We start from the raw sequence: 21,904 nt of genomic DNA, 5'->3' as shown, positions 1-21,904 counted from the left end.
TGAATGTTCAAAACGTAAATTCTCTCCCATGGCGCACAAAGGTGAAGGAGTTTCCGACATAGAAAACCCTGACTAAATATATTTTTATGGCACTGGATCGACCAGCAGGGGACAATATACTATATATCATACATGTGTCCACCTAGCCCCCCAGTAATCCTGTACGCAAACGCAAGGATTTCTGGGGTACAAGCCTACGTGCTCTCGTCGTATTGAGGTCCCTTTGACAGCGACAAACGATTTCGCTCATAATCTGGGTCTAATTCTACGACCTGTGAAACCTTGACCTCCGTGACATTGATGTTCCTGGTGAACACGTCTCCATCCTGATGGTATGCACTGCGAACATGAAGGGGTAGAGAGTTGCCAGTTGGTCTGTTAGGGTACGAGCGTGATTGATCTGTGGAAGGGATATATGCAGCGCCATCTGCAGAAATGTGTCCGAACTTGATGTTCCGGAAGACGATGCACCCCATAGCATTGATGAGAGCAAAGATTGGAACGCTACACATGGCATGGTACACGGCTGGCACACTGGGATCCTTCAAAAGGACAAGGATCACGATGTTACCACATACAGCTATCCTGAGAGATAGAATTGATGACTGGAACTCCGAACTCGAGCAAAGACATACTTACAAGTAGTAATGCTGACCACCTCGTAGCAAGGCCTTAGAAAGATGCGGGATGGACCCGCCGCCGCCCACAAACGTCCGCACGCGAGCTTTAAACGAATCTTCAAGGACACAATTCCTCAGGATGCGATATGAGATGGCCGTTAGAACAGTGCTATCGTTGATAAGTGCCATTATCAGCGTTGACTCTATGTAGCCTGCCACCTGTACATTGATGCACTGCTGAGTTGGTCCAATGTGAGCGCCCTTGGTGCCGAACGCGATAGTGGTAGAGGCGACCGCGACCGCGAACCACAAAAAAATAAACACTCCACGAATGAGCTTGTTCCCATGCCATACGGCGAGCACCCTCAAAAGAAAGAGTATGGCTGTTGTAGACTGAGAAAGTGCCATGCAGACTCCAAAAGCAACCTGAAGAGCCTGGCAATTTGGAACGCTGCCGACTGGAGGTAGGCGTCACCAAATTATGCATGCCCTCGTCAGCAACAAACAAAACTCACCTTGAAAGATGAAACTGGTCAGGATATAACTGAGAGTGAATATCCTTCGGAATGGGCATCAGCGCGCCAATTCTTCTTTCAGGGATAACATGGATATTATTTACCTCGACAGAAAGTAAACCACTGTCGGAAAATTCACTTTGTAGTGGAAAAGTAATTTATAGTCATTGCCTATGTTAGTGGCGAGATCCCAGGCATAAGCCTGAATTGCGTGTTCAGTCAATTGTGCAACGCGTATGGGAATGCCCAAAAAACTCACCCCGAGAGTCACTGCATACATATACCTGGAGACTTCAAGCTGGTTGGCCAGGGTAGGAGGCAGGAATGCCAACGGAGTATATGGATTGGGGAGGGCGGTAATGTTCGCCATAATGGTGATAGAGCGAATCGCGAATCGCGAACCGCGCGCATATATATAATATATAAGTCCCAGGAAAAGACCCACCTAAGTTGCTATCCAGAGTTCGGCCGCCAAGTGATTAGTACGAAATCCAGCAGGAGCCACAGACATAGCCACATGAAAAAAGAATCTATACATAGTCCATTCCGCTTGTTGCTGGCTCATAAGTAACATTTATAGTCTCCCACAGCCCAAATAGACCTAGAAGGATGATGCATATGGGCGTTGTCGACACAAAGCGATCTTTGCTGCTAGGGGTTGTTTGAACCTGTTTTGAATTGTTTCGACCGGCTACTCGGAACTTTCGTCACGGTGACCACACCGTGATGCCGCACCACTTGGCAAAACCAATATTATACATACCTCATGGTCATCAGGTTTGATACATCAAACTACCCCTCTGAAACAGGTCGTTCAACTGATGGAATATGCCTAAATGACATTGGCCGCATCATGGGGCTGTTGAGGGTCAGGGCAAACTGATTTCATGTAAGTATATATATTATCATTAATTCTCATTGGGCCATCATTTGGGCCACAATATTGATGCGATTTGAACACTATCCTGCAGATAACAAAACCCTCCGAGTCGCGGCTCTAACTTAATTACTAAGCACTCTATCATCGATGCATCATCTTTCGACTGATGCATCATTCTAGGTCTATTTGATCACCGCAACAATTGTGCATTGATACGATCTCTGCGGAGTCTAGAGTCCAGATGAGCGTTTGCCTCCGCCAAAGAAAACATTGACTTGTAATTGTCCAATCCAGTTCAGGCCAACGTTCGAATGCATGGCGTAGATACGGTATCAGACGGTCGCGAGAAATAAATCGAAAGACCGTGGCAGATTTTATTTCTGGCGAATCAAAGTACCAAAAGTGTTATGCACAAAAATTAAGCTTTGTTACTGACTTCCCAGGATTGGCGCCAGTGAAGTCTTTCCCAAACATTTGGAATTTCTGTCAAGGGTGCCTCCGCGATGTCCTCGGCCTTTTCGAGCGTTAGATCTCCCCGCTGAAGTACACCAGCAATTTCCGGAAATGCTTTTGTGGCTACTCTGTTGGACCCGTCCTTCTGGAATATAAAGTCGAGGACAATGAAGTCTTGAATTGTTAAGCGGTCGGTGTCATTTCACATGAAGTTCCGATCTGGATGGCATCCGTAACGCTACTCACTGGCATCAAACATACCTAGGCATCAAGCATAGCTAGTAGTTGTACATGACACAGGTTTTCCTTCTGACAGTGAAGAGACTGCGGCGGTGCTAACTAAACACAGGTTTGCCTTCTGTTACAAGCTGCGATTGCCCAGAATGTAGCCTATACCGCAGCACTTCTGAAACCTTTTATCCTTTACCGCCGGAGATGGACTGCTGGATTTAATATCGCGGTGTTTAATCGATCTCCCGCAACTGACGAGGACTGACATTCACGTGTCATTGTATACGTCAAGATATCATGAGAATATAATGTTGCAGTTTGATTAAAACAGACTTACTGCTCACACCGTCGGTTTTTGTGCCTACTGCAAGACGCATATCCACATCCAGTGGTTTGCGGTCAAGAGATAACAGCCAAGTCACACTCGGCTGTGTCAATTTCAATATCGCAGAAGAGTTCCCTTTCAAATTGGATAGCCTGTGCTGCGACGGTGAATTTCCTGATGCGAAACCCTTCTTCTTCAGGTGTGATCTGATGAGATCCCGAAAAACCAACTCCCCAAGAAAATCCCGTAAAGCACAGAGTATGATCGCTGCCACATTGTGTGCGTAGAGCTACAACGCCATATTGAAGACTGCCATCTGCCCTTGAGAGATGGCTCATCCACTCATGGTCCATGTTTGCGTCTGGGAAGGCGGCTGGAAACAGTTGCGAATGTCACACGCCAGACGAATGGATGCAGAGATGCGCACTGCTCAGCCGAAACTCAATTTTCTGAAGAGTTGTTGTAAGGAAAATGCCCCTGGACGTTGATGTCACCAACTGATTGTAACAGCCTTGGGAAACTTACCTACACTATACTGCCGGCTCTAATAATATCAAGGGCAGTGGCTTGGTACTTCATAAAATTGGTGGCGACGGCACTCGTCAACAGAAAGGATCTAGTAAACAGTAAACACAGTTAGGACGATAATGCTCAGCGACTCTACTCAGAACACAAACTCACTAAGTCTGAATCCAATCTCAAAGACGATCCCTGGGACCAGAATTAACGCATGATGTTTTAAAGCCAAGGACGCCATCATGAGAGAATATGTTACGATGACAATTCCCGAAGCAAGTAGCAACGTTGGCCCATATGTAACAAAACGCTGGCCGACAAAACCTCCTTTCAAGACATTCAGTGCATCAGATCCGACAATGAAGAGCAGATGAAAAATACTCACTGAAAAGCCCAAAGTTCAACAGAGTCAATCCACGAAATATTACTATTGGACGCGGTGTAGTCTACCAGGTGGTCTTGATAGTACCATAGCTGAAATGTTCCAAACGCCATTGATTGACCGAACGCTGCGAACAACGTAAATAAGTCGCCCAATTCGGCCAAATATCCTTTAATTAGGCTCCTTCCACGAAGAGCGGTAGTGGCACCGGCGCATGAGGCTTTTCTAGGTCAACAGATTTCAATGTATTAATTTGGCGTGCCAAATAGTAGAAAGTTGAAGAGGGTTGGTGTGCTGCCATATATAACTTCCTCTCTCTGGAGCGGCCTGACATGCAGGCAAAATATGCAAAGTGCTATCATTGATACTATCCATCGTAAGATGACAGACATGTGACCTATGATACTGCGTTTCCGCATTCTCTGATTACTAATACTAACTTATGACACTATCTTCACGGTCAGACTCAATGCCCAGTGAAAAACGGTCCTAGCCATATCTATGGCAAACGACGGTAATATGAGAAATGTGCCAACAATATCGCGAGAGCTACGCAAATCGGGAAAGTGGAATGTGCCGTTGATCCATTGAGTAAAAATCCGTTGAACATTGGTTGAACATGTTGAAATTCTTTCAACTGCGGCTTGACTTTGCTCAATATTTGAACGTTCTGAACGTTTGAGCATTCTTACGCATCAGCTGCGCACGCACCATTACTTCGCGCGCGCAATGACGTCGACACACAGTGGGCCAATTATGATATATATATTGGGGCATTCCATCCCCACTCAACTCACCTGAGCTTTCTTCTTCCCCTCCATCATCTCCTCCTCTCAGCAAAACCTTGCTGTCGACCTCGACCATCCCGGCACCGTCTGACGCATGACTATATATATGCGCGCATTTTCAGACATCGTGAGTTGTCTGGCATCGTCAGGTTCATTCTCGGACTGTTTTACATCATATCAGAAACATTTCTGGCTTAATATCATTGTCCCGATTCAACATGGCCACGAATTCGGTAGCTGTCATGGTAAGTACTGTCTACTTGCCTGGCGAGCACATCTAACAACGATATGTTTCAGTCAAGGACTCCCAGAATGTGGACATTATGTGTTACTAGGACGTGCCAGAAGCTGGGCTACACCATCCAGATGCGCGGGCGGGGATGTCAGATTGGTGTATAGAGTACACTGTTATTGCATTTGTAATTCTATTGCAATATAATCGTTTTCACTCGATTTGCGTCGATGTGCATTTACACAGAAGGTCAATTGGGAGCTACTACAATATACTAGAATCTACGCTATGCAAACACGCTCTATTCTGCAATATCTCGCTCGATGCGAGTCGTTGAAAATATCATATAAGTCTCATCCGTCTCCCCAAATCGACGCAAATATTGTCGCGATATTTCGGTCGGTTTCCGTCGATACGGCTAGGACCGTTTCTCACTGGGCTCAATGACTCAGACCACTGGCATGCACAAGGCGCTTCGATCGCCGAGGGCTTTCCGGGTTACACGTTACACCACGAAATATATTAATACATATGCACTTCGCATACGCGTAAAGTGCCACCTGGGGCTCCGTAGGTCAGTGTGCTTCACTTGTGGGAACATCATTCAACGGCTTACATGAACTTAATGTTTACATGTGAAACCGACTCCATCAATCCCTCCTTACCCAGTCGTCGCGTATACTCCTTGTTCCAGCATAGCCGAGTCGAATCTTGGCCTCGTCTATGTCCGGAATTTCAAACTCTGGGTGTTCAATAGGTCATATTAATTCACGCGCACCACTCACCATATGACTCATCATGACAAGGTATCTCTGATCTCCGAGGATCGCTATGTTCAGCGGAAGTGGGAGCTGCAGAGTCCGGGACCAGTAGCAGCGAGCACATCGATGACGAAACGTTTGATAAGACAAATCTACGCGTAGGGCCTTGCATCGCTCGGTTTGAAGTTCCCAAGGCCGGAGGACTGCTTTGGTATTGGTTCAAAAGGGTCGCTCTTGTGGTTCAACATGACCCACCTCCATATCGAATATCACGGTTACTTCACACGAATACTTTCCTGTCGCACTAGTAAGCTCGTGTCCGACTGATTGTGAGTACTGGGATGACATGTTTCATCCATTCAGGTCGGCATTTCCGCAGAGCGCCCAACTTAAGCGGTCATCATCATCATGGAACAAGCAATCTTGATTATACATCGTTCTTTGACTTCCTCATGAATGAACGCCAAGCTTATGAGAAAATCCCGGGCGATAGATTCAACATAGACGCGTGCGTTTGTCTCACTTGACACATACCACCCTCCATTATTGACGACATCCCCAGTCTTAAGGGAGTGAACATCGGTGAAGTGGCTGATTCACATGGCGCATTCTTAAAAGATTTAGATTTATGCGATCATATCGAATTCGGAATCAGCAGCAAGGACGCCAGGATGATAACAATTAGAACACGAAAGCTCATCGAGTTGTCATTCCTGGCCTTGTTAGACTCTAGAATCGATTATCGAGGGGAGAATACTAGCGCTTATATGGCAAGCGTCGCCCATGACGCTTGGATGATTTCCGGCGAGGTTTGTGACACCTGTCTTATGTCCAGCTGGCTCACCCCCAGTATTTAAGGATGAAACTGAAGCTCGTGGTTCATTGGTGCATTCACCTTCAATGGTTGCTAATCGTGTGTAATACCACCTGGACCTACGCGGACCTTCATCGTACGAAGCCTGGAACTCCGACCAAGTTGGAACGTCACCGAGAAATTTTCCAGGCAGTCTCTCGACCCGACGGGACTGGACACAGACAAGGTCGTGTATTTGGAAGGCAATCTAGACAAAGATTACTTTGGGCTGTCAACTGACACGTTCAACGAAGTGAGCACGGCCTTTTTGTACAAATAAGCGAGGCTGATCTCGTTTTAGATGGCTAAAAACGTCACCCACATTATTCACGCTGGTGAGGAATCAACTATCTTATTTCTCATTCGCACTGAAAAGCTTGTAGCTTGGCCAGTGGACTTTACCAAACCCCTTGCTGCATTTGATCATGCCATTCACGGTCTACGGAACTTGGTGGACTTCGCCATTTCCTCGCCCTGGCAAGTTGCGCCTTGATTACTTTTCACAAGCACAATCGGTGTATTGAGTGGTGAGTTACTTTAGTAATTCGAAATTTGCTGAATCACTGACATTTTTGGCAGGTCTCACGTCGTCGAGCACTGCAGATGAGGCTCTGATACACGACTCCAGTATATCGTTGGCGCGGGATATATCGAAAGCAAATGAGTTGCAGAGCACGTCTTGGCAGCGGCTGCTGATGCCACGCGACTGAAGTCATTGATTGTTCGCCTAGAGCAAGTAACTGGAGGGCGGTTATATTGATTGTCATCAGACTTTCGCTGACCTTTTTAGACTGTAAGTTGGCTTCCAGTTGACGTGGCGGCAGCATCGATGGCGGAGATGCTCAATTCATCCCCTGGCTCGTATCACTTGACACATCCAAGTCCTTGTTTCATGGACTATTCCGATGCAGGGAAGCTGCTCGTATCATGAATGTTCCGGCTTTGGGTATGGATGAAAAATGGAACGGTTTTAAGATGAGTTGGGGAGTGATTTGACTTGGTGTGCAGACGCGTGATCAGCTATTCATTTGGTCAGGATTGGTGTCATAATGCGAAAAATATGAGTTGGAGGGTAGAGAATGGTACGTGAGTCAGTTACTTAGTGAGACTGTCCGATCCGACCCGGTGGCCGTTCTTGCCAGTGTGCGGCCACGATATTAGTGGTTCCAACTTCCGAGCCTTGCGATGCAATTCTTTGAACAACGACTTCACTCGAGATGTACTTCAGGGCTTCAGTGTTTGAGTGATCATACTTTAGTAGGCAAAGTATCAGCGTGCTCGATATCTAACAGTATTTTCAGGTGTCGGCGTCCGTCTTGCATGATACTACATACAAGCTTCCAAGTGTGCAATTGATCACGCTACTAGCTAGTCGCCCAGTTTGCCTAGCCCATCTGTCAATGTTCCTCTCCTTGAGATCCCACTCGACCAGCTCTTCGGCCCCCCTCGCAACATTCATGGTTCCTAGAGCTCTCACATTCAACAAGTGCTCGTTTGTAGACGCTTCAACCGCACTGCTGCTGCTACTACATAGTTGGCGCTCATGTACATCAAAAGTGACATACCAAGCAGGCATCGCAGCTTCTCACACCAGTAACCAACCTGATGCTGACGTTTTCGTCCTCGATTGTACTGCCTCTTTTCATTGCTGGCGTATCGAGTATGAACATTAATGATCGTTTCCTTTTTCAATCTAATACATTTGCTTGTAGTTCACAGAATCAACACATCTCCACTACAACAAAGACACCAATGCCTTCCTTCGCTCATCCAGGAACCGGAAGGACAATATCATTACCGTAAACACTAATTAAGAAGCAAGGACCATGTGCGATAACAAGACAGGTATAAAATATCAAGTGTTGGATTTACGAGTCTGGGAGAGGTATTCCTGAATGCACAGGTCAGGTCCCGACCCATCAAATAATAAAATACACGTACCCATACCAGCAACTCGCCTTCATATAAAATAGCGAGACAGGCACGCAGACCCTTTGAACACCACTGCATTTCGAGCCAATACAGGAGATGATCATACCAGAAGGAATGGAATACGGGACCGAGCTTGACGTCCCATGGACGTGGTGCTTGCGCGAGATGGATGGCCCAATTGTGGCATGCGTACTTGAGAGCGTCAGAACCTAATTGACTTCCTTCTCGTCCTTTGTTGGCAACATTTACGAAGACCTTCATGGCACGGATGATCTCCACGTCCGGCAAATGATATTGTGGCGTAGAATTGTTGTTGTGCCTTAACGCGAGGAACACCGGAAACATCAAGAAATCCGGCAAACTCTTGAAATGCTGGATCACCTGGAAGGCTGGGAGGCAAGGCAAATCTGGGACAATCGGGTACTTGCTGACCGCTTCCAATGCACTCCAGAATTCGATAATTGTCACCCAGACACCCATGAACGGCCATGCTTCAGCATGTGGTGTCTGCAGCCAGTCTCTTCCGCTCTCTGTCTGCAACCAGTCTTCGCCATGATGGGTCTGCAGCCAGTCTCGCCCACCCTCGGTCTGCAACCAATTTCTTCCGCTTTGTGTCTGCAGCCAGTCACTTCCGCTCTCTGTCCCCAACCAGTATCCGCCACCCCCGGTCCGCAGCCAGTCTCGCCCATCCTGGGTCTGTAGCCAATCTCTTCCGCTTTGTGCCTGCAGCCAGTCTCTTCCACTCTCTGTCCACAACCACCATTCGCCATTGTTGGTCCGCAGCCAGTCACGACCAGCCTGGGTCTGCAGCGAGTCTCGCCCGGCCTGGGTCTGCAGCCAGTCTCGCCCGGCCTGGGTCTGCAGCAAGTATCGGGTGTCCCATGACTCCAGCCAGTCTTGCCCGGCCTGGGTCTGCAGCCAGTCTCGCCCAGCCTGGGTCTGCAGCCAGTTTCGCCCAGCCTGGGTCTGCAGTGAGTGTCCCCCGACCCGGGTCTGCAGCCAGTTTCTTCCAGCCTGGGTCTGCAGCCATCGTAGCCCGTATGAGGTATTCAGCCAGTTTCCCCCGGCTTGGCTCGGCAGCCAGTCTCGCCCGGCCTGGGTCTGCAGCCAGCTTGTCCCATCCTGGGTATTCAGCCACTGTTGGGCGGCCCATGACTTCAGCCAGTCTTGTCCAGCCTGGATCTGCAGCCAAGCTTGCATATCCCCGCTATTCGGCAACTGTTGGGTGGACAATGACTTCAGCCACTGGTAATCCTCGGGCCGGGTCTGCAGCCAGTCTTTCCCAGCCTGGGTCTGCAGCCATTCTCGGGCGGCTGATGACTCCAGCCATTCTCGGGCGGCTGATGACTTCAGCCAGTATTGGGCGGCCCGTGACTTCAGCCAGTCTTGTCCAACCTGGGTCTGCAGCCAGTCCCGTATGGGCTGGGTCAGCAGCCAGTTTCGCGTGGCGTGGGTCAGCAGCCAGTTTCGCCCGGCCTGGCTCTGCAGCCAGTCTCGCCCAGCCTGGGTCTGCAGCCAGCCTTGCCCACCCTGGGTATTCAGCCAGTGTTGGGCGGCCCGTGACTTCAGCCAGTCTTGTCCAGCCTCGGTCTGCAGCCAACCTTGCCCATCCTCGGTATTCAGCAAGTGTTGGATGGACCATGACTTCAGCCGGTTTTTTCCGGGCCGGGTCTGCAGCCAGTCTTCCCCTGCCTGGGTCTGCAGCCATTCCTTCCCAACCCCGTTTTCCAGCCATTCTGACCCGCCCTCAGTCTCTAGCCAGTCTTTCTTGCCCTCGGGCAGCAGGCAGTCTAACTCGGGCTGTGCCTGCAGCCAGCATCGCCCACGACTTGTGTGCAGCCAGTCTTGGATGTTCTGGGTCTGCAGCCAAGCTCGCCCGCCCGGGGTCTGAAGCCATGTTCCTTCCTCCTCGCTATTATCCACAATTGGCATCCACTCTCCTTCACTATACTCGATCAACATCCAGTCTCCCCCGCTCTGTGTCTGCAGCCAGTCTCCCCCGCACTGTGTCTGCAGCCAGTCTCCTCCCTCGCGCGTGGCCAGCAGCCAGTCTCGTTTCGCGTCTTCAGTCTGCAGCCATTTTGTCCCGGCCTGGGTCTGCAGCCAGTCTCGCCCGGCCTGTGTTGCTAGCCACCCACTATGGGGTAGCCAATCTGTCGTATCTGTGGTCTGCAGCCAGCTTTGCCCGTCCTGGGTCTGCAACCAGTTCCTCCCGGCCTCGGTATCCACCCAAAGCATGTAACCACGAGCTGCGTCAGTCTCAATCCACTCTTTCGCATGCTCAGTCTGCAGCCAACTTTTCCCAGCCTGGGTCTGCAACCAGTTTTGGCCGCCATGACTATGCAGCCAAAAACAACAACTCTTAAGCCAAACTTTCCCATTCTCGGTCTCCAGCCAACCATGTCCACCCTCTGTCTGCAGCCAGCTCTCCCTGTTCTTGTCGGAGAATAAATCTGCCTCAGCCTCGTCGTCCAGCCATCCCCGCCCGACCTCCGTCTCCAGCCAGGCATGCCCATCCCGGGTCTCTAGCCAGCATCGTACCACTGAAGCGCGATCTCCTCGAACCCATAGCAGACCTAAAAGAACTTGCAGCGGCTCCAGCGGCTGAACGAAGGACGCCAATGACCACTTTAAATCCTCGGGGTCCCCAGATCGTATAATGTTGCTATGTCTCTTCAATTCTACGAGCCCATCCAAGAGGGCCGTGCTTGCTGGTATCTCGTCTATCATCAACCGTAACGAGGAATAAGCGAGGATGGAGTGGGGCGCGATATATTGTAGGTTGGGAAGGCTGCAATTCGAGGGGTTGCAAACATAATCACGAACGGACGAGTGATAGATATTCACGGGAAGACTGCTGTCGGTAGGAATGTCCATGATGGACCGTAGCTGCACAAGCGTTGTCTCGACATCGTTTCCCTCACCAGGGCCAAGAAGTTTCGATATTTGTGACGCCGGAAGAGGGTCTGCAAGGGTGGCCACAACGGACAAGTGCATGTATGCCCGATTAGGGTCAGCGCATGTTGAGAGGATGCGGTCGTACAATCTGTATACCTCTGTGCCGGGTAGCAGGTGGCTCGTCAAGTCAAGCATGATCTGAAGCCGACCTCGGGGATCATTGTGTCCATCGTCGATAAACTTCATCATCGTAGACGCCACGATGAAACGTCTGCCTGCTCGGGTCGCTAATTTCACTAGTTGATCCCGCGTTGGCTGTGGGAAATCGCGATGATGATCTCGCAGGTCTGCGAAGGAATGGTTGAAGAAAACATAGATATCATTATCCACGTCTGCGCCGTCTAAGGAGATGATGTCAGGCATGCCATCCCCAGAGGTTTTCACTGGTATCTCGCACACCAGCGGGTGCACCTCTTCATCCTCCATGGCTCTACGGACATGCGCTTCCGAGCGACTAGTGAGCAGAATGTGAAGCTTTGGCAGATCAGGTTCACGAAGAGCTTGGCCAAGCAGTGTGATCAGTTCAACGAGCTCCGCTTTGGAGGTACATTCATCGAGGGCATCAATGACGAATGACAACGGCGGACAATTCTGTTGTCTTTGGCGAAGCTTCCGGAGAGGTCGGAGAAACAACGCCTCCATCTGATCGCGAACAGAACTGTTGGGCTCTAGAACGGCGGGATTTTCAATGATAGCTTTGGATACGTCACTCCGAACGGAGGGGAAATTCTTGGCAAGCTGATAGGCGAGGGTTGCGAAGAAACATCCAGTCGTGCGGCGGTTCGTGTTCGTGCGCGAGAAAAAGAATGTTCCTGCCAGCCGTTTTTCAACAGTCGTCACCTCTGATGCTTTCAGACCTCTCATCCTTTCAGCTACGGTGAATGCGACAGCAGACTTTCCTACACCCGCCGTGCCATGCAGCCAAACGAGTTGGCTTGTCTCTGGATTGTCTAAAAACTCGTAAATGTGCTTGAGAAGTGTCGTTCGGGTATCTTTCAGACATTTCGGATGGGGCAGACGTTCACGGGAGTCGTATACAGCACCATGCACAGCGACCTGGGATAGCTTCTCCCAAGCTTTTTCGGCTGATGATGCATGAGGTGAGCACGAGAACCAGGATAATACTTTATGGAGATACTGACGTAGATCTGAGTAACTCATTTGTCAAGGTTGATCGATGATCATCAAACGTGAACAAGTCTAAACTGCAGATTGGATCCTTTGCCGATGGTCGACAGAAGGCTTTGGGATAAGTCGAATGGATGGATGTTTCAATTAAGTTCTAATCACGGTTTTAGGGTTATGGCAAGCTCGTTGGATGATGTGGAAAGCAGATAGGGCAAGGGGACGCTTGTCTGGTTGCAGAACACGAGGCTACACGAGGCTGAGCGCTGGTTTGTGGTCTCACGCCAACCAAGTACACAGGATTGGCTCACCGAATTAGGTTTGGACAGGCGGTACTCACAGATGGGCCTTCGTCAGGTTTATGTCTCGCTCGCTTGCCAGAACCTCATGCGTCCAAGCCTCCTGGATTCATCGTTCAAATTCTGGTTCTGTCTTCCGGTTCTTGCCATGAGTTCGGCCAGCTGATTGTGACGATACACGGCTAGAGGTATTGGGCCCAGCGTTACGATTTACAGTTATATGTCGATGTGACTGACATTTTCTAAGCACATAAGTAGTACTTCGACTCCGAGTTGGTCACTGTTCTCATTGGCTTACGCAATCCTTCATGAATCCTGCCCAATTGAAATTCGGAAGCAGTTCTTTGAACAACTTGAACGCTGCCTTCACTCCTGGCCTTACAATGAGCATCGCGGAATTCCTCATACTCGAACTGGCCTTTCGACTGGCGCCATATAATCCCACTTGCGAGCTTGAGCAAGGTTGAGAAAGATACGCAACTATAGAAGCACTTCCGAACTGAATGTACCAGTGGCCCAGGCGCCAACTGGATTACTGATGAAGAGAATGATGGTGTTCAAAATTCAGTGCACGTCCACGGTTATCGATTGGTCTTACCATCTCTCATCGTTCCTCCTGGGCATCTCGTGTATGAAGCCAAATGGATGCTCATGGTAGAGGCAAGTACTAGGAACAAGATACACACTTGTCTGTTTGAAGCTGGACGGTCTGGCGTGACTGTGTTTTATGTGAGCGTCTATGAACATGTGCGTGTCGCTTTCGGGACTCCAATATCTGCATTACGATATACAGTATCAATTCCAGGTACGCAATGATCGAACTGCTACACCTTGCGTTATACTGATAGCCAAAGCGTTTTACTAGCCCATCCGAGTCGACTATATGTACTTCAGGCTGCATATCTGTCCCCCAAGGTCGTCCGATGCCCTAAGTAATATCTATCAGTCAGGCATCATGTTAGTGTCTGATGACACTCACTTGTTTCCACTGCTTATCGAGCCTCAAAGTTCTATGCGATCACCACGGATGCTGACACGACCTTATTGACCCCGAGGTGTACACGACGTGAGAGACATTGGACCATTATCGTCGGCAATCAGCTGCTGCCAGTGAATATGACATTTTGAAGACTTCAGGTATGAATATCAATGCATTGTACGATTGGCGTATATCTACTTAAATGATGCCATTCAGATCTCGAATACTACTAGTTCCCTCCAGTCCTCGCGTATCAACCATGCTACAGCTGCCTGACCTGCGAATTTCTGACAACACGCAGCTCGCTCTCGGTACTACGGCTTGTCTTGGAGTGGTGGTAGGATTGATTGCTCGGGCTTACCTTCCCAAATCAGAGAGTGGTCTTCCTCTTCCACCCTCCCCTCCCACTTGGAGACTTCTGGGTCACTTCATACCCCCTCGCAAGTAAGTTTCGCGTTTCACTCATTGCTTTTGATATGAATTATTTGCCATCGCTGCTCAGAACATTTCTCACTGTAGCGGAATGGATTGACGAGCACGGTCCCCTAGTTACCATTCGATTTGGAACTGAGAAAATCGTGATTATCGGCCGTCACAGTGTCAGTCCCTTCAATCCGAATTGTCTTATCGAGACTCAATGGTGTGGCAGGCCGTGGTGGATATTATGGAGAAGCAGGGCGGCTCGCTAGCTGACCGTCCTCGCCTCGTTGCTGCTGGAGAAATCCTTAGTGGCGGACTGTCCATTATCTTTACACCTGCTGGGAGCATGTGGCGTCGGATGCGTAGGTTCGTTTGTTGCGCGCGGTACTGCCCGAATAGCCCCGAACTTACTTTTCAATGTGATGTAGAGCGCTTCATACGCATCTCCAGCCTAAAGCAGCTGAGGAATATCAGCCCCTGCAGATGTCACACGCAAAGAACATGGTCCTCGACATTCTCGAAGATCCAGCCAACTTCTACAACCATGCGGCAACGTAAGCACTGTCCTATGGTATCATAGTGGGTTACTTATGAGTATTTCGAAGTTTTGCTGCGGCGACGGTGATGAAAGTTGCGTATGGGAAGACTACGCCTGCATCTGCTACTGATCCTGAAGTAAGACAAGCCCAAGAGCACTTTCAAATACTTCGTACAACCCTACGCCCTGGTGCTTATTTGGCTGACTTTATCCCGTGGCTCAAATACCTTCCTTGGTATGCCCAAGACTTAAAACGGAGGTTTGAGAAGGACAAGCAGATCCATACTGATCAGCTGAACCGCGTAAAACGGCAAATTGTGCGCGTTGCCTTGCCGATCTTCACGTACCCTCTGAATCGTTTCACAGCAAAGCAATGCGGATGTTGGCCCTTCGTTCATGAGATATATGCTAGAAAACACCGAACTCCATGGTTTGACAGAGACGGAGATGGCTTTTCTTGCTGGCGGCTTCTTTGCTGCAGGATTTGATACGGTATGGTGTCTTATGTTGTTGTTCTCGAAGTTATGGATTGAAGTCCCCAGACTACTATGGCAATATGCACTGTGCTGATGGCAGCCGCATGTTTCCCCGATGAGCAAGCTAAAGTTCAGGCCGAGATTGATGCGGTCGTCGGAGGGCACCGAGGTAAGCCTATTTTTATTTCAGGTGTATCCATTCAAAGATTTGTCTCCGCTACAGTACCGACCTTCGCTGACGAAGAGTCCCTCCCTAATCTGCATGCCTTCATCTCTGAGGCTTTGAGATGGAGACCGCTGGTTCCTAGTGGTGGGTACCATCCTTGCCAGCTTCAAGTTTCAAGTTCACAACGTTCACATTGCAGGATTGGCTCACCGAACAACTAAGGAGGTGGTTTGGGCAAGTACTTTTTGACTTGCTAATTGAGAGAAGAATCATCTGGCCCATCAGAGGAACTATTGTATTCCAGCTGGGACTACGGTAGTTGGTCATCATTGGTTAGTTCTTCATGATAAAAAGTAATAAGGGCCTGACATATTCTATGCCAGGTCCATCTCTCGAGACCCAGACGTCTTCCCGGAACCTCATGCGTTCAAGCCCCAGCGCTGGATTGATGACCAAGGACGCCTTAGGGACGATCTTAAATTCTTTGTCTTCGGGTTTGGTCGTCGGTAAAACAACCGTTCTTTTGGACACCCAATTTTCACTGACCGTTGTTCAAGCATATGCCCCGGTCAACACGTCGCGACCAGGTAAAGGTTTCCCTCTATGCACATGACTTTCCAAGTTCATTTCAATTGTTACAGATCGGTGTTCATAACCTCACTTCTTAATCTTTGGGCTTTCCATCTGACTCTGGATCCTACGAAGCCGCTGGATGACATGGGATTCATGAGGGGTAATGTCGAGTCGTGCACTGTTGAATTTAAGACGAGGGTTCCGGAGACCGAGCTGAGGCGCATAATGCAGAATTACTAGAGTCCCGACGTCGTGTGAGAAACCCTCGAGACGAGGGAACTACTCCCAGCATATAACGAGTCTGAGGTATTGTACAATTTGTACTGTAGCCGAACTGTAGCTTAGGCTATGCAAAATTCCTTGATTATCGCGTTGCACTGCACAGTTAGATCAAGGTCGGTATTTCAAAAGAGGGCCCAACTTACTTAACCACACAAAGTTGGTCTTTACATAAACCACCACAGCGAACACACAAATGGCCGTACGTCGAGTTTTCGAGCGTCTTTTCCTAAGCTGATCATCCTCAAGGATCTCATGGTGATGGATGAGGATGTTTTCAGCGATGTCGTCCCCAGCAACATCGTTTCGCGTCAGGTTAGCAGCATGCCCTCTATATGACACAATACTGAAATCGAACTGCCGCGTGTGATTCTGTGATTCTCAGCAAAGCGAGGGGGCGGACGACGGCGAGAGCGAGTACATTGACGAAGGCATGAGTGCTCAGGAAGATGAGCTCGTCAGTGATGACGAGCAGGAGGTGCGTCCATCACACTATCCCGCATATTCACTCTGACCTCTTATGTTTTTAGGGACCCGTCGCCAGCAGCTCCTCTCCATCAAAGCTGGCAAAAATACAGCAAACTGTAGAAAGGCAGCAAAAGAAGCGAAAGCGCAAGGCTGAAGAAGGTCAACTCTATGTCAAACGGCAGGAAATGGACAAAGCGAAAGTGAGTATCCAGCGCGTAAGTACTAGGAGGCCGTTCTCTTATCATGATCTAGATTACCGATGCTGTGAAACGATACTCGTATCTTCTCGGTCAGACCGATCTTTTCAAGCACTTTGTCGATATCAAGGCGCGTTACACCACTTGAGTTATATCTTGTTCTGCTCACCGTTCCGCAGAAAACTCGCGATCCCCAATATGCTGCTTTGCTAGACTCACAGCCGAAGCCAAAGGGCAGAGGCAGAAAGAAGTCAGCGTGCGTCACTCGCGTTTATTCAGTAATACCACCGACTAATCCTTTGACTAGTGACCAGAACGCACGTCATCGCAAGTCTGAGAAGGAAGAAGACGAAGAGTTGCTGAAAGACGGTGGATTCGCTGCGGATGAAGATGACCAACCCTATGTCTTTGAAGAGTCGCCGAGCTGTACGTGTCTCTCAAACCCGCGACTGTCCAAGCTAAACCATCATTTCAGACATCAATGGCACGATGAGGACATACCAACTTCAAGGACTTAATTGGATGGTCTCATTGCACCACAATGGGTTGAATGGTATCCTCGCCGACGAGATGGTATGTGGTATCCGAACTCCTAGTACTTCACTTTAATCCTCGCTGAACCATACAGGGTCTCGGCAAAACATTGCAGACTATCTCTTTCCTTTCATACTTGAAACATTACCGCGGTACTAGTGGTCCCCATCTCATCGTTGTCCCAAAATCCACTCTTCAAAACTGGGCTCGCGAGTTCCAACAATGGACGCCGGACGTGAACGTCGTCGTTTTGACCGGCTCAAAGGAAGAACGCGCCGAGATTATAGCCAATCGACTCATCCCTCAGGATTTTGATGTCTGCGTTACCTCGTATGAAATATGTCTCATCGAGAAGTCGGCACTTAAGAAATTCTCCTTCGAATACATCGTGATCGACGAAGCGCACCGTATCAAAAATGTCGACTCCATCCTCGCTCAGATCGTCCGCGCGTTCATGTCTCGTGGACGTCTGCTTATCACGGGAACGCCGCTGCAGAACAATCTCAAGGAGCTGTTTGCGCTTCTGAACTTCATTTGCCCCGAAATATTCTCGGATTATGCGGATTTGGATTCTTTCCTACACAAGGACGATGAGAGTGCAGAGGGGGAGGAGGACAAGAGCAAGAAAGTCGTGGAGGCTCTTCATAAAATTCTTCGTCCGTTCCTGTTGCGGCGTGTCAAGTCCGACGTGGAGAAGAATCTTCTGCCTAGTGCGTTCAATCGATACAGACATGTGCTTGCGCTGATGTTTCCTTTCCCGCAGAGAAAGAGATTAACATTTACGTTGGCCTGACGGAGATGCAGCGGAAGTGGTACCGTTCAGTGCTCGAGAAGGACATAGATGCTGTGAATGGTACGCTATTCCTCAACTTTATTCGGTTCACGCATCTCACCTGCTCCAAGGCTTGACTGGAAAGAAGGAGGGCAAAACCCGACTCATGAACATGGTCATGCAGTTGCGTAAAGTGACATGTCACCCTTACTTGTTTGACGGCGCAGTACGTCCGTCCTCATTTCTTCTAGACGCTCGCCATTGAATCTATCTACTTAGGAACCTGGTCCTCCGTATACTACTGATGAGCATATCATCCAAAACTCGGGAAAGATGGTCATCCTCGACAAACTTCTCAAGTCCATGAACGAGAAGGGTTCCCGTGTACTAATTTTCAGTCAGATGAGCAGAGTGCTGGATATCCTTGAAGACTATTGTCTCTTCAGGGGTTTCAGTATGTGACATTCAAAATTATCGTCTTCTAGGTTGATTTATGGCTCGTTCAACAGAATACTGTCGTATCGATGGTAGCACTGCGCATGACGATCGAATCGTCGCCATCGACGAATACAACAAACCCGGCAGCGACAGATTCATATTCCTTTTGACAACGCGTGCTGGCGGTCTTGGTATCAACCTCACCTCCGCTGATATCGTCGTTTTATATGATAGCGATTGGTTTGTTGTCCATCTTTGTATCACTCCAATTTGCTCATCCATTTGCAGGAATCCCCAGGCCGATCTGCAAGCCATGGATCGTGCACATCGGATTGGCCAAACTAAGCAAGTCTACGTCTTCCGCTTTATCACTGAGGACAGCGTGGAGGAGCGCATGCTTGAGCGTGCTGCGCAGAAACTTCGGCTAGACCAGCTAGTTATCCAACAAGGTCGCCAACAACAAGCAAAAGGTAAGATTCTGATCAGGGGTCTTCTTTCACAGCGCTCACTGACTTGGTGCAGCTGCCAGCAAGGACGAGCTGCTCGAGATGATCACACATGGCGCTGAGAAACTCATTAACTCAGCTGATGGGTGAGTTACTTGGCATTACACAAGTTTTGTATTTATTGATCACTGCCAATTAGATTCCTTATCAATGACGACATCGATGCTATTGTCCAACGCGGTGAGGAACGTACGGCAGAGCTCAACAGCAAGTATGAGGGTCTCAATCTCGAGGACCTAAATAATTTCAAGTCCGATGCTACTGTGCAACAGTGGGAAGGTGAAGACTTCAGGCCAGGTGTACGTTCTTTCATTTTGACGTGGTCTCGAGCGTTCTGAATCATGAGTCGTTATTCAGCGGAAAGGTCTCAGCTTCAACATGCTATCCCTCTCGAAGCGTGAACGGAAGGCTAATTACTCCGTCGACAATTATTACAAGGAGACGCTTCGGGTTGGTCCGTCGAAGACGGAGAAGGCCCCAAAACTTCCTCGTGCACCCAAGCAAATCCAAATGTACGTTTGACTTTTGTTCCTGCCCTTTCGTGGCAATTGACGTCTCCCTGCAGACAAGATTTCCAGTTTTTCGACCCCGCCCTGGCTCAGCTCCAGGAACGAGAACTCGCTGTGCACAAGGTATGTACTCGATTGATATTCTTCTACTGGGTATTCATTCCACTACCAGAGGCAAAACGGGATCACCGCCACTCTTCGCGAACCAGGACCTGACGACACACCCGAGAAACTCGAAGCCGAGCGCGCAGCTGCGCAAGAATTCATAGATACCGCCGAGCCTCTGACAGAAGATGAGTTGGCACTGAAAGAGAAGTACACCGAGGCTGGCTTCCACGATTGGAGCAGACGAGACTTCCAGCAGTTTGTCCGTGCGCTTGAGAATTTTGGATGGTATTGTGCTTTCTGCTTTTCCGTGAGGTAGTGGGCTGATGGGCGTGCAGGACGGACGACTATGATCTGTTAGCTTCAGAGATACAGGACAAGGACCGGAGACAGGTTAAGACGTACTACATGTACTTCAAGAAGCACTGGAAGGAACTGTCTGGTAAGCATATCGATCAGTTGTATTCTTCCGAATCCCAGCTGACTTGTTTAAATGAAGAACATCCAAGAATTGCTGCACGTATAGCCGAAGGTGAAGCCAAGCGGAACAAGCGATCAAATCTCGAATTTCTGCTTGCGAAGAAGATTGCCTCAGTGCGCTACCCCATGCAAGAGCTCGAGCTCAACTACCCGACGACAAAAGGCAAGGTCTACAGCGAAGAAGCGGATAGGTACCTCCTGTGCCGGCTGAACCATTACGGGATGGGCGCAGATGACATCTACGAACGTATCAAGAAGGATATTATGGAGTTTCCTGTATTCCGCTTTGATTGGTTTTTCAAGAGCCGGACCCCGCAAGAACTGCAGCGTAGGTGTAATACATTGCTAGGCATGATCGAGAAGGAGGCAGAGGCGAGGCAGGCGGAGGAGGTGAAACCGAAGGGCGGGTCGCGAGGCAAGGTATGTTCATCGCTGCATCTCACGTTGCACATCCTGACTTTGGTTATTAGAAGCGTGGAATAGATGATGTGCAGAAGGACGAAACGCCGCAGAAGTCTGGGTCACCTTCGCCCGTTCCTGCGCCGGCACCCAAGAAATCACACAAGAAGAAAAAGACGTAGATAACGGTCTTTTCGTAGTTGTGCGTCCTATTTTAGTCCCTGTAGATTTTGTTATTTTTGTCATGGAGGTACTATATTAAACTTGAGCGAATGCTAGCTATATTTACCAGAGGGTTCATAGCTCGATCTTCTACTCACCTTTGATGTTGCTAAATCTCACACAGGGCTTACTCTTAGGCGACATCTCCAGGAGCGCCTTGCCCAGCACATGTGGATCATCAGTGACTTCTACATGTGTTAACCATCATTCTGACAAGATATGATACGCAGCGGAGTAGATAATCTGCACAGGTGCACCTCGACTGTCCCCTCGAACGTCAGTGGCATGCCTCGAAGTCATTATGTGTTTCGCATTGTCTCAGCGATGGGACTAATCAGTTGCTCAACCATTCAAATATTCGCGTCTTTAAGAAGTTAAAGTTGTTCATCTGACTATGCATACGCACAGAAGAGTCTCCGCACTGACCAAGAGCTCTCGCAGGCCGACGTAGTCTGGCACTGACTGAGGGTACGTACCGGTCTGTATTCCCTCTCTCTTGTACTCATTGCCCCGCATCCTACCGTCTCCGTACATTCAACATCACCCGTCCATGATCCATCCACCACCGATTCAATGTCTGCCTTATGGACAACTTCACTTAGGCATGCAAATCTTCCCCAGTGTACCCTGGCCCATGGAAGTGCCATCCTATAGCTACGACGAGCTGCACACTCATACAATTTTCGTCGTCATAGTTGCTCTACCCAATGGCTTCATGTGTATGCGTCTATTGTAGTCTATTATGCATATATTCACATTTTCCTAGCAGGAACTCGAGTTCAAAATTTCCTTGAGCTGCATTGCCATCTTTTTCGTGGCCCCTGACGAGGACGACCCTGATGGGCACATGCACCCACTGCAAAATACTCCTTTATTATCTTCACTTGGCCTCGATCAGTGACCCCCTGTTCGCTTGCTTTTGCTGAGCGATCATGTATCTCCTCATCCTGCTTGTCCACGGCGTCTCGTATAT

General features: G+C 49.1%; 7 protein-coding genes across 7 annotated transcripts; 5 read left to right on the top strand and 2 right to left on the bottom strand.

The window, feature by feature from the left end:
• Positions 1 to 53: 53 nt before the first annotated feature.
• Positions 54 to 1,773, bottom strand: DEU56DRAFT_137488 (uncharacterized protein). Its single transcript, XM_041344728.1, has 5 exons — positions 1,395 to 1,773; positions 1,240 to 1,337; positions 1,136 to 1,179; positions 640 to 1,078; positions 54 to 585 (listed from the first exon to the last, which is right to left on the bottom strand). Exons 1-5 carry the CDS (start codon positions 1,503 to 1,505, stop codon positions 195 to 197), a joined length of 1,083 nt encoding a protein of 360 aa, XP_041202347.1. The 5' UTR covers positions 1,506 to 1,773; the 3' UTR covers positions 54 to 194.
• Positions 1,774 to 2,277: 504 nt separating this feature from the next.
• On the top strand, positions 2,278 to 3,269 carry DEU56DRAFT_837361 (uncharacterized protein). The gene is made up of 4 exons (XM_041354830.1): positions 2,278 to 2,774; positions 2,824 to 2,911; positions 2,966 to 2,987; positions 3,037 to 3,269. Exons 1-4 carry the CDS (start codon positions 2,760 to 2,762, stop codon positions 3,107 to 3,109), a joined length of 198 nt encoding a protein of 65 aa, XP_041202346.1. The 5' UTR covers positions 2,278 to 2,759; the 3' UTR covers positions 3,110 to 3,269.
• Positions 3,270 to 5,614: 2,345 nt separating this feature from the next.
• DEU56DRAFT_137340 (uncharacterized protein) lies at positions 5,615 to 6,781 on the top strand. The gene is made up of 3 exons (XM_041344727.1): positions 5,615 to 6,010; positions 6,067 to 6,211; positions 6,266 to 6,781. The coding sequence occupies exons 1-3, from the start codon at positions 5,950 to 5,952 to the stop codon at positions 6,558 to 6,560; spliced, it is 501 nt and encodes a 166-aa protein (XP_041202345.1). The 5' UTR covers positions 5,615 to 5,949; the 3' UTR covers positions 6,561 to 6,781.
• DEU56DRAFT_747475 (uncharacterized protein) lies at positions 6,708 to 7,049 on the top strand (the record flags this gene model as incomplete). Its single annotated transcript, XM_041349279.1, has 3 exons — positions 6,708 to 6,809; positions 6,858 to 6,891; positions 6,940 to 7,049. Coding segments are annotated over 3 exons (246 nt in total), but the record flags the coding sequence as incomplete, so codon positions are not given.
• Positions 7,050 to 12,052: 5,003 nt separating this feature from the next.
• On the bottom strand, positions 12,053 to 12,607 carry DEU56DRAFT_747477 (uncharacterized protein; the record flags this gene model as incomplete). The annotated part of the gene is made up of 1 exon (XM_041349280.1): positions 12,053 to 12,607. A coding segment is annotated over one exon (555 nt), but the record flags the coding sequence as incomplete, so codon positions are not given.
• Positions 12,608 to 14,108: 1,501 nt separating this feature from the next.
• On the top strand, positions 14,109 to 16,262 carry DEU56DRAFT_747504 (cytochrome P450; the record flags this gene model as incomplete). Its single annotated transcript, XM_041349283.1, has 13 exons — positions 14,109 to 14,293; positions 14,352 to 14,448; positions 14,499 to 14,635; positions 14,698 to 14,823; positions 14,875 to 15,124; positions 15,174 to 15,299; positions 15,350 to 15,452; positions 15,507 to 15,593; positions 15,649 to 15,687; positions 15,712 to 15,781; positions 15,833 to 15,955; positions 16,007 to 16,036; positions 16,091 to 16,262. 13 exons carry the CDS (start codon positions 14,109 to 14,111, stop codon positions 16,260 to 16,262), a joined length of 1,545 nt encoding a protein of 514 aa, XP_041202342.1.
• A 144-nt stretch (positions 16,263 to 16,406) lies between these two features.
• Positions 16,407 to 21,101, top strand: DEU56DRAFT_837315 (SNF2 family N-terminal domain-containing protein). Its single transcript, XM_041354829.1, has 23 exons — positions 16,407 to 16,503; positions 16,551 to 16,616; positions 16,687 to 16,779; positions 16,832 to 16,969; positions 17,022 to 17,096; positions 17,146 to 17,222; positions 17,274 to 17,392; positions 17,442 to 17,539; positions 17,595 to 18,210; positions 18,264 to 18,353; positions 18,404 to 18,498; positions 18,552 to 18,726; positions 18,782 to 18,950; positions 18,999 to 19,180; positions 19,233 to 19,302; positions 19,356 to 19,515; positions 19,574 to 19,728; positions 19,782 to 19,848; positions 19,898 to 20,118; positions 20,169 to 20,272; positions 20,330 to 20,730; positions 20,781 to 21,004; positions 21,056 to 21,101. Exons 1-22 carry the CDS (start codon positions 16,498 to 16,500, stop codon positions 20,889 to 20,891), a joined length of 3,288 nt encoding a protein of 1,095 aa, XP_041202341.1. The 5' UTR covers positions 16,407 to 16,497; the 3' UTR covers positions 20,892 to 21,004; positions 21,056 to 21,101.
• Positions 21,102 to 21,904: the final 803 nt, after the last annotated feature.

The sequence above is a fragment of the Suillus clintonianus genome (genome assembly GCF_016758775.1).
Source record: "Suillus clintonianus strain FC179 chromosome Unknown DEU56scaffold_141, whole genome shotgun sequence".
Lineage (NCBI taxonomy): Eukaryota > Fungi > Basidiomycota > Agaricomycetes > Boletales > Suillaceae > Suillus > Suillus clintonianus.
The sequence above is the reverse complement of the archived record's forward strand: the minus strand, read 5'-3'. Positions and strand labels throughout refer to the sequence as shown.